Genomic DNA, 12,236 nt, shown 5'->3' on the forward strand with positions numbered 1-12,236 from the left:
CTTTCACATTTCCCAAACCTTGGTATGTCTTAATCAACTCTCTGCTCACTTGCTTTATATGCTACTGGATTAAAATAATAATAATAACACTTTAAAACTACAGTGGAACAATTTCAAAATAAATGAAAGTGAAAAAAACACATATAGGGATACGACCAAAACAGGTAGAAATGAAGTCAGAATTGCAGGAGCTATTGGATCAAGATCTATTTATTTATTAAAAGTCTACCCATGCCCAGAACTATTCTTGACACTTATAATATATTAGTAAACAAAACAAAAATCCTGCCTTCATGGGGTCTATAATTCCAGCTATCCTTAAGCGAAGGATTTGGGCAAACAAAGAAGACTGGCAAATTTTATCAGAATTTAAAGAATATAGATAGTACAACCCAAAGTAAAATTTAAAAATTATAAATAGTTTAGGTATATGTAATGCAGAAAATAAACAATATTTGAAAACTCTTCGTTTTCAGAACCATGAAGTGAAACTCTATAAGGAAGATATTTTTTAAATTTTAAATATAGCAGCATTATTCACAAAAACTAAGAGTTGGAAGTAACCCAAGCATCCATGAATAACAAATGGATAAATACAACATGGTCTGTTTGTGCAGTGAAGTATTATTCAACATCAAAAGAGAAGATTCTTCCAGACGCAGTGGCACATACTTGTAGTCCCAGTGGCGTGGGAGGCTGAGGCAGGAGGATCTTGAGTTTAAAGCCAACCTCAGCAAAAGCAAGGCACTAAGCAACTCAGTGAGACCCTGTCTCTTAATAAAATACAAAATAGGGCTGGGGATGTGGCTCAGTGGTAGAGTGCCCCTGAGTTCAATCCCAGGTACCCCGCCTCCACAAAAAGAGAAGATTCTGTTATATGTTACAACATAGATGAATCTCAAAAACTTTATGTCAAATGAAATAAGCTAGTTACAAAAAGATAAATACTACATGATTCCACTTATATGAGTATTTAGAGTAGTCAAATTCATAGACATAAAAAACAGAATAGCGGTTACCAGGAGCTGGGGGAGGGAAAATGAGGAACATTGAACATCATTTGAACATTGATTGCAATGATTAACGTGTATGATTTCAATTTTACAAGGTTAAGAGAGTTCGGGAGATTGGTTGTACAATAATGTAAATGTACTTAACCCTCCTAAATCATTCATTTTTAAATGGTAAAGATGGTTAATTTTGTGCTTTATGAGGATGTTTTGTTTTTTGTTTTGTTTTTGTATAGTACTATAGATGAAACTCAGGAGCAGACATGCTAGGCAAGCACTCTGCCACTCAAGTATATACCCAGTCCTCTTTGCATTTTTTTTTTTTTTTTGAGACAGGGTCTCACTAAGTTGTCCAAGCTGCCTGCAACCTGTGATCCTCTTGCCTCAGCTTCCCAAGTAGTTAAGATTATAAGCATTCACCACCACCATGTTTGGCTGTTAATTATATATGTTATAAATTCAAAATTAAAATTAAAAAATTAATGACTAAATAAATCAAAAGACAAATAAGTTCCTAGAAACATTAAAAAATTATTAAAAAAATAAGATAAAATTACTGTAATTAGGGAAGCAGACCTTGCACATATAGAAGAATTGAAGGACATTTATAGAGTAACTTCCTGTGAAATATGATCCAAACTGTGAAAGTGCTGAAAGGAAATCCTGAAGAGAGAAATTAGTCAAGAGCAGAACCAAATCTTTAAGGAGACAAAGCTATAGGCCCCTGAAATACAGAGCATAGCATGAACCCAAATGAAAATTAGTTGACATTCTATGACAGAGAAGATTTTATAAGAACAGTGAGAAATGGGTTGAAAAATTATTATAGGTGGTTCTGAATGTTAAGCTAAAGCATCTGATGTGATAAAAGACCTGAAAAAATGACTTTAGTAGGACAGAACTGAATGATGGGAATATAAGAGAGGAGGCTTTAAGGATAATATGATCCTAACTGGGCACAGTAGTGCATGCCTGTAATCTCAGTGACTTAGGAGGCTGAGGCAGGAGGATTGCAAGTTTAGAGCCAATCTCAGCAGCTTAGTGAGGCCCTAAACAACTCAGCAAGACCCTGTCTCTAAATAAAATGCAAAAAAGGGCTTGGGATGTGACTCAGTGTTTAAGCAACCCTGAGTTCGATCCCTCTCATACCAAAAAAAAAAAAAAAAAAAAAAAGAATAATATCAGCCCAGTGTAGAAGGGTGGTAATGACTACTACTATTGTGACCCAGGCTCATACAAACCACTGGGTTCCAGTGGTACCCTCTGTAATCCCAGCTACATGGGAAACTGAATCAGGAGGGTTGCAAGTTCAAGGCCAGCCTAAGCAATAATTCTGCCTGAAGCATTTTTTTTTTTTTTTTTTTTGAGACTGTCTCAAAATAGACACTTGCCTAGCATGTGACAGGCCTGGAGTGTGATCCACAGCACCACAAAGAAAGAAAGAGGGAGGAAGAGGGAGAGAAAAGAAACTATTAGAAAGAAAGAACCAGGAAAACTTAAATACTGACCATGGGAAGCAAAGAAAACATCAAATTAATTTAAAGGTTGTCCACTTAGGGAAACAGGAATTTGTTGTTTCTGTTAACCTTGAAAGGTTTATATGTGATGGTGAAAGGAAAAGTCAATTTAATTTTGACATTAAAGCTATTTCTGGATATTTAAATAGAAGGTGACCTAGAGGGATATAATATGATGCACAGGAACCAACATTTGAGAGAGCAGGCATTTCCTTCAGGTTTGCCCATAACAGCTCATGCTGTGGTTTTCATAGAGCTTAAATGAAATAGTATATCTACCATCCTCTCTGAAACCTCTGTAAGGAAAGTAGAAAATTTTAAACAGTAGTAGTAATAGTAGAAGTAATGTCCTGGTAATTTACTACACACTCGAGATAACTAATTGGTTACATATCAAATAAAGAAGGCAGCAAAATCAAATGTTTATTTAATGTATCTGTAAGAGAATCTAGATTTTAGATTTAATCTCTGTTGGAGTAAATAAAACCATGCCATGTCCATGACATTAAAATGATCTAAGCTGCTAATCACATTCTCATTTCATCAGGTCTTTTTCCTGATACTTTCAGGATTATAGAACTTATAATACATGATTATACAGCTATTCAATTTGAAATACCTACTTAGAGGAAGAGGGAATGGTAAACTTTATTAACCTGCATAGTTCGATACACTGCTGCATTGTTAATCATCTTCATTCCAACATTGATTACAATCTCTTTTTATTGACAATATTCTGAAGGCAAATGTTGTGTTCTCAAGAATTCAGAAATTATCAGATGGAATTAGAGCCCCATTTGCCTTTGATATTTGGCTGTAGTTTCTGAACTTTTCCCAGAAGGGGGACGGGGACAGAAGTTGTCCTATTGTTTCTGCAGCTTAAACCCCAAAGCAGAGTGCTTTTAGAGCCATCTTGATTCTATTAAAATGTGCAGGTCAAAGGGCAGGTTCAACTAGTCTGGTAGTTGAAAGCACCAGGGATAGAAGGAATTGACTGTTGTAATGACCTAAAGTTGGATTTCTGTTGCTACCTACTCATTATGCTAGTAATAATGATATGTTCTTCATGCATTAACAGGAAATCACTTGAAAGGTTTTATATCCACATTTTTTTTCTTTTCTTTTTTCTTTCTTTTTTTTTTTTTTTTTTGTAACTAAGGAAAAGACACAAATAGAACAAGAAGAGTGATTTGGCAGGAAGAACAGTGAAGTTTTTATTTTGTTCTGGGCTTCTGACATACATTTATTACCTTTTGCATTTTATGTGCTCATATTACTCCCTCAGGCTCATGGGGGAAAAAGTCAGAATGTGCTACACTAGCCAGTCTCCTTTTTCTATAGATAGTCTTCAGCTAGGAAAGCTCTGAGTTGATGATTAGCCCCTATTAAGTAAGGTTCAATTTCTTTAAAGTATCCTTAGCAGTATTAAAATGGGTGACTTTTAGATCTCAAGCCATTGACTCTGATTACAAAGGAATTACTTATTATATTTTTTATTTCCTTTAATATTTTTGTGTCTTTCAGTTTTCTTTAATGCATGTGTATTATCTTATCAGAAAATATATTTTTACAAAGAAATAATTGTATAGGTAGCTACTAAAATAAGATTTTTTACAATTTTTTTTCGAATTTGAATTTCACTACCTCTGAAAAGTAGTGTGTGTTCTTAACAAATATTTTGAGTTTAGATACTTTTGAGAGTCCTGTGTAAAGCTTAACCATGTAAATTCAACTATACTATGTGATCTTTTTAGTCAAATGTATTGGGAAATCAACAATTTTTCTTATTTCCCATGAGATATGAGCTATGAGCTATGACTTCTAGTGTTTACTAACTTTACATCCTTGCCTATCTTCCAGAATGTTTTTAAGAGTTTGTTCTCTCTGATAGTGTTACCAAATGAGGCCTCTTATGCTCATTGCACAGTATGCTAATCACAAAAAGGACAAATTTTGCAAAAATGAAAGAGCTGATTCACAAGGTGGCCAAATGTGAGAAGGCAAGAGCCCCCAACTCTTAGATCTGCCTCCTTGAGGATAGGGTTAGGTTATCTATGGGACAGGATATTCTGAGGCATGGGAAAAGGTGATTGGAGATAAGGAAAGGTGAACTAATCTGTGGTCTGTGCTTGCATAATCAAACTTCTTGGTTCTTCATAGGACATATATTTAGCAAATGATAGTATTAGCATTCCCTGAAGGTGGAGTTTGGGGCCCTCTGATGTCATAAGGTCACGCATTGGACACCTGCACAGACCTAAGTGAAGAGTCAGTGTTTTCAACTAGTTTGAGGTATCTCCAAGTTCCTGGAAAACAATATAGGCAACTATCACCATCATGACCCATATGTTAGATGTGTTATATATAGTAAAGCTAACAGGAGTCTGTTTCTTGGTTGCGTGACCTCTAAAATTGACAATAAAAGTAAGTTAACTAAAAACAAGTAAAACTACAAGATTTATTCAGGTTTTCCTTTGGTTTCAGTGATATTCATTTCAGATTTACCAAACTTGTAACCAAGAAAACAATTCTATAAATTCCATTCCTTTCCAAAAATAAAAGGAAAGCCTAAAAGAGATATTGACATTATTCAGAATTGATACGGTATGTTCAGCATATAATCAAAATACTTTATTCTCTTGACTATGAGTTGCCTTTCTAGGCATATACAATTATAGAAATTCATATCAACAACATAGTTTTCAAATGAAAAGAGTATAATCATGTGCTAGGGATTTTTAGAGGATGAGAATCATGGGTATAAGGAGGAAAAGTTTGATTCTGTGCAGTATACAGCATAATTATCATTTCTCAGTACAAAATAAATAGCATCAGACTATGGTTGTGGCTCAATGGTAGAGTGCTTGCCTGGCGTGTGAGGCCCTGGGTTCGATTCTCAGCACCACATATATATAAATAAATAAATAAATAAATGAATGAATGAATGAATGAATGAATGAATGAAAGAAATAAAGGTCCAATGACAAAAAAAGAAAAGAAAGAAAATAAGTAGCATCAATGACATAATAAAAGCTCTACTTGAATTACATTATATAACCTTCAAATTATTTCTCATTAGAAAGTCATTGTTCCAATGGCTTAGACTCCAGTGGTAGATACATCCTTTAAAATTTTGAAATTTGGAATACAAATAATCACCTGTTATATTATGTATCATATTATATTCTTGGAAATTTGACATTTGCCCCAGAGATTAACTGTACCATACTATACACTAGCTAGTCAATGATATCATTATGAAAGATTTTTGAATTTAGTAAAGATGCTTCAACAATATAGAATAAATTTTTACTATTTCATATTACAATACTTTCCTTAAACAAAGTACCAAAGTAGAATTCATATCCTTTCACTTTTGTATTTGGCATTTATTAAAAGCGTTGATGACTTGACCTAGATATCTAGATTTAGACAGAATGAATTTTTTTATTCATCTTCTGTTTGCCTGATACTACGTGTGTGATTGTGACTTAGTGCAAAGAAATTCAGCACCGTTTTTGAGAAAGCACTTTTTTCATTTCAACTTTGTCAGTCTTTGAGCTTCCCAAAAGGGAACAGATGACAGCAAGTAACAGGAAACTGCATAGTTAGACCATCTTGAACTCCTTCACCTTTAAGCTCATTTCACCACTTAACATATTTTTTTCAAGTGGCCAGTGGCTATATTTAGAATGTCGTTATCCCTTTGGTGTTGACTGGAGCCTCCTGGTGTAAGCCATCTGCCTTTCTTAGAATTACATAGTGTAGGGACAGTGGAACGTGATACTGGATTCCATGAGGATCTTCTTTTCCAACAGCAAAGACTAGTTATAGTTAAACAAATCTTCATTTCCATGATGTAAGCTGATGTATGTCCTCCACTTGTTCAGAGTTCTGTACATCTACCCATCCAGAATAAAGAATATTCCTTAGAATATTCAAATGATAGTCTCCCAGTTTGTGGCTTAACTAAAACTCTTCCATATGACTGCTATTGAAGTTCAGTTATCTTAACAAAAGACAGAAGCAGAGCTAAACTTGGGCAGTGCATTCTCAGATTCAGCATTTCCTTAGGTCGGAGGCTCAGTCCACTATAGTTCATGTAAATCAAATCTGTCTTTTTACACAAAAGATGAGTTATTGAAGAATACATTTTAGACTGTGAGACTAAATTGTTCACCAACTTTATTCTGATTGTTTCCCAAGTTTCTTATGTCTACCTCACTACTAAGTCCATTCCTTTTCCTTCTGGATATGAACCACAAAGTTAGTAGACAAACCAACAGAAATCTGTGAAGTTTAAATTACTGTTTCAAAGTGTGTGGACCATTGCCAATAGAGTTACAACTCTAAACTTAACTGCATTAATGAGATTTAAAGAATTACCAATCTCCAGATTTCCCAAGGACATATGATAGTGTTTCTAAATTCACTTTACTGGGCTGGGGAGATAGCTCAGTCGGTAGAGTGCTTGCCTTACAAGCACAAGGCCGTGGGTTCGATCCCCAGCACCGTAAAAATAAATAAATAAAAAATAAATTCACTTTACTAAGGTTAACAATTTGTTGTACATTTTATACATGTAAATGTTTTCAGTGTCAGTTAATGTCTCAATTTGCCTGGAAGCTACAATTGAATTATCAAATGAATGAGTTACATGGATGACACATATACCTGACAGGACTACTCTTTCTAAACAAAATAAAGTCACTAATGGTGTTTATTTTTCAAGTTTAAACACAGTTATATCTAGGAACTCTTTTTTTTTTTTTTTTTTAAGAAAATAAAATACTAAGTCATTATTATTAGGCTGGGAATGTAGTTCAGTGGTAGAGTTCTTGCTAGCATATGCCAGGCCCTGGGTATAATTCTCTAGCATCACAAAAGAAAAAATATATATATAGTTTTTCCAAAAGTTAAATATATTTTTAAATTTTTAATTTTTTATGGTAAGCATATTTAACCTTGGAATCTACCCTGTTAAGTTTTTGGTGTTTTTTTAGTTATCAACGGACTTTTATTTTTTATTTATTTATATGTGGTGCTGAGAATCGAACCAGTGCCTCACACATGCTAGGCAAGGGCTCAACCACTGAACTACAACCCCAACCCCTGTTAAGTTTTTTAATGTATAATACAGTACTGTTAACTACAAGGAAAATGTTGTAGCAGGTCTCTGAGAATTGTGTATCCTATAAAATTGAGACATTATGCCTTGATTCACAATTCCCCATTTCTCCCTCCCTTTAGCCCCTGGCAATCTCTATGATACACTCTGATTCTATGAGTTTGACCATTACAGATAACCTCATGTAAGAGAAATCATGAAATGTTTGTCCTTCTATGACTAACTTATTTCATTTAACATCATGTAGGAAGCCTTAAATTAATATAGCAATATAACATGATAAAGACATTTAGAGTCAGAAAAACCTGAATGAGGTTTCCTGTTGTACCATTTACCCTGAGTGTGAACTTAGGCAAGCTGCATAAACTCTCTAAGCCTTGGTTTTATCACCCATAAAATGGGGTAACGGTAACTTCGAAGAATTGTTAACAAGGGTTAAATCAAAATGTTGGCATTTTCTTTCTTTTGCAGGCAAGAAGCTCTTCTGGCTGCCATTAGTGAAAAAGATGCCAATATAGCTCTTTTAGAACTTTCGTCCTCTAAGAAAAAAACCCAAGAGGAAGTGGCTGCGCTTAAACGTGAGAAGGATCGCCTGGTACAGCAGCTCAAACAGCAGGTATTAGTAATGTGAGGGGCCCAGGGAGGGGACCAGGACACCAGCTTTCACACCATTTTCTCCACATGTTCTTGCCAGTGTGTACTTCAGGGTCTTGTGTTTCATATTAGACATCTGATAATGGTATTCAGTTAATTTTCATAATTAGAGACTTGTTTTCCCAAGAGTATTATTGGTAATAGGGCTGGTTTAGAAGACATCATAAATCTTCCATGAGAATATTTCTTAATTTTATGCAGTGACTGGAGAAATTAGTATAATTCTTCCCGTTTGAATTTAAGAGATTTCTTTTATTCAAGGTTGAGTAGTCTTTGAAAGTACAAATAGAGTTTTACCCTTTTCTTTTCCAGCCTTAAAACCCTCCAAAATTTAATGCTTAATATATTTCATAGACCCATACACTTAAAATGGTTAAAATAGTAATGTTATGTATATTTTATCACAATTATAAAATGGGGAAAAGATTGCCCTTTTGAAAATAAGGAGAAAGCCAAGTTTTAAAATCTAGTTCCCTGCTTTAACTTTAATATCTTCACACTAACATGTCAAATAGAATAGAATGCCTAGCAGACCAGAGTACTGTATCTCATTCACAGGGACTTTGATTACTTGTCTTTCATGTTTTTGGGAGATGAAAATTAAGGAAATTAATCTACGACTTATAACATTAGAAAACAGTAGTTAAAAAAGTTCCCACAGACTGGAGATCTGGCTCAGTGGTAGAGAGCCTGCTTAGCATGCACAAGGCCCTGGGTTGGATCCCCAGTATAACAAAAAGGGAAAAAAAAAAAAAAAATTGCAGTGTCTTTCTCTAACTATATGCCCTGAATGGTTTGTAATTCTCAGGACTCCTTCCTATGGTCTTTCTATCTTCCTTATATGAAAATTTCACATTGTTGCCCTCTTAACAATGTATCTAGGATGCTATGAGTGAGAAGAAAGAAGTCTTGCCAAAGACATTTTAGTTCTTTAATTCTTCTGAGTGTATGTACTAACTTTTGGACAAAGGAGAGGCCTTTTGGAAAGAGGATATGGCATCATATCCTCTTTAATTTAAAGCTTCTAGTTCTTGAATTGCAAGAATGTGCCTCAATCTAAAAGACCATTTCCTATCAGAGAAGCAGTCAGCACTGACCAGGCTCTCCAGTAAATAGAGCTGCCTCTTCCCTAATAAACTCTTGCATTTATGTGTGATTCCTATCCTCAGAAAGAGGTAAAGCAAAAGGAACATACAGATTTGGGGGTCATTCTCTAATATGGTCCCAATTGACTCACACCCCAGGGTAACTTATCTCCTTGACTCATTCATGGCAAAGCAGCACTTGGAAAGCCTGCATCAGAGGAAAGGGCCAGGGCTGATGAAAAAAATAAATAATTAAAAACTAAAGGTTGTCTAATAAACTCCAGATGTGCTGTGGTGGGTGCCAACCAGTGTGTTCAGACTGTAAGTCATGAAGAAGCCCCCTCTGTGATTGCCAGGCACCCACACTAGATTTAATATAAACTCAGATAGAACCCTGGAAGGCATTCATACAATCTGTTTAGCCACAGCGCAGTAGCTATCACAATATGACCTTTCTCTCAGTCTTGTGTTTTTTCTTCTTGTTGTTGTTACTGGGGATTAAACCTGAGGGGCATTACCACTGAGCCACATCAACAGCCCGTTTCATTTTTTACTTTGAGATAGGGTCTCACAAAGTTGCTTAGGGTCTTGCTAAGTTGCTGAGGCTGGCCTTGAACTCTCAGTTCTCCTGCCTCTACCTCTCAAGTTGCTGGGACTGCAGGCATGCACCACTATGCCTAACTGTATTCTTTTAACCTCCAAAATTTTATGACCTCCATATTGTATTAACTGTTAAAATATGACTTTAGGCCTATGTGCTCTGTATAGAGGTATCTTTGGCAGATTTGACTTGTCAAAATAGTCTAAATTCCGATTTGGTTTTGTTTTCTGTTTTTAATAGTCAACTCTAAAACTGACTAAAGTCCACAAACTTAGATAGTTTGGTTTAAATCTAGACAGCGTCATTTATAACTACAGTTTTGTTCTGCATTAGAATTAGTTGTCATACAATATATTCTGGGGCTTACATAAGAAATCTTTAACAGTTATGAAAAACATCTAAGCTGGTAACAGTTTAACTTTGGTCTCACATATAAATACTCCAGATGATTACCCTTTTCCCCTGTAATTTGCAATTTTATTGTCTTCCACTTTTTAATATTGTGTATTCCATACATTTTTTAAAATTCATTTTTATTGTAAACAAATGAGATACATGTTGTTTCTCTGTTTGTACATGAAGTAGAGGCATACCATTTGTGTAATCATACATTTACCTAGGGTAATAGTTTTTGATTCATTCTGTTATTTCCCCCCCCATCCCTCCCACCCCCTTATCCCTCTATAGAGTCCCTCCTTCCTCCATTCTCACCCCCTTCCCACCCCCTATATGTGTCATCATCCACTTATCAGTGAGATCATTTGTCCTTTGATTTTTTGAGATTGGCTTATCTCACTTAGCATGATATTCTCCAATTTCATCCATTTGCCTGCAAATGCCATGATTTTATTATTCTTTATGGCTGAGTAATATTCCATTGTATATATATACACCACAGTTTCTTTATCCATTCATCAGTTGAGGGGCATCTATGTTGGTTCCATAATCTGGCTATTGTGAATTGAGCAGCTATGAACATTGTTGTGGCTGTATCTCTGTAGTATGCTGATTTTAAGTCCTTTGGGTATAGGCCGAGGAGTGGGATAGCTGGGTCAAATGGTGGTTCCATTCAGAGATTTCTAAGAAATCTCCACACTGCTTTCCAGAGTGGCTGCACTAATTTGCAGTCCCACCAGCAATGTATGAGTGTACCTTTCTCCCCACATCCTCGCCAACACCTGTTGTTGCTTGTATTCTTGATAATCGCCATTCTAATTGGAAGGAGATGGAATCTTAGGGTAGCTTTGATTTGCATTTCTCTTATTACTAAAGATGTTGAACATTTTTTCATATGTTTGTTGATTGCTTGTAGATCTTCTTCTGTGAAGTGTCTGTTCATATCCTTAGCCCATTTGTTGATTGGGTTTTTTGTATTCTTGGTATAGAGTTTTTTGAGTTCTTTATAGATTCTGGAAATTAGTGCTCTATCTGAAGTATGAGTGGCAAAGATTTTCTCCCACTCTGTAGGCTCTCTCTTCGCATTACTGATAGTTTTCCTTTGCTGAGAGAAAGCTATTTAGTTTGAATCTGTCCCAGTTATTGATTCTTGCTTTTACTTCTTGTGCTAGGGGATTCCTATTAAGGAAGTCTGATCCTAAGCCAACAAGTTAAAGGTTTGGACCTACTTTTTCTTCTGTAAGCTGCAGGGTCTCTGGTCTGATTTCAACATCATTGATCCATTGTGAGTTGATTTTTGTGCAGGGTGAGAGATAGGGGTTTAATTTCATTCTGTTACATATGGATTTCCAGTTTTCCCAGCACCATTTGTTGAAGAGGCTATCTTTTCTCCATTGCATATTTTTGACACCTTTGTCTAGTTTGAGAAAATTGTATTTATTTGGATTTGTGTCCGTGTCCTCTATTCTGGTCCATTGATCTACCTATTTGGGTGCCAATACCATGCCGTTTTTGTTACTCTTGCTTTGTAGTATAGTTGAAGGTCTGGAATTGCGATACCCCCTGCTTCACTCTTCCTGTTAAGGATTGCTTTAGCTATTCTGGGTTTCTTATTCTTCCAGATGAATTTCATGATTTCTTGCTCTATTTCTGTAAGGTACATCATTGGGATTTTAATTGGAATTGCACTGTATAGCACTTTTGGTAGTATGGCAATTTTGACAATATTAGTTCTTCCTATCCAAGAACATGGGAGATCTTTCCATCTTCTAAGGTTTTCTTTAATTTCTTTCTTTAGTGTTCTGTAGTTCTCATTGTAGAGGTCTTTCACCTCTTTTGTTAGAT

At 35.4% G+C, this 12,236-nt stretch overlaps 1 protein-coding gene across 15 annotated transcripts in view; it reads left to right on the plus strand.

Annotated features, from left to right (window-relative positions):
• Positions 1–12,236, plus strand: part of ERC1 (ELKS/RAB6-interacting/CAST family member 1) — a 633,143-nt gene that overhangs the window by 459,947 nt on the left and 160,960 nt on the right. For all 15 annotated transcript variants that reach the window (XM_079140313.1, XM_079140314.1, XM_079140318.1 and 12 more), the window contains one exon: positions 8,127–8,271. In XM_079140313.1, the coding sequence (XP_078996439.1) occupies positions 8,127–8,271 (145 nt within the window). The remainder of the gene's footprint in view (positions 1–8,126; positions 8,272–12,236) is intronic.

This window comes from Sciurus vulgaris (genome assembly GCF_902686455.1).
Source record: "Sciurus vulgaris genome assembly, chromosome: 5".
Classification (NCBI taxonomy): Eukaryota; Metazoa; Chordata; class Mammalia; order Rodentia; family Sciuridae; genus Sciurus; species Sciurus vulgaris.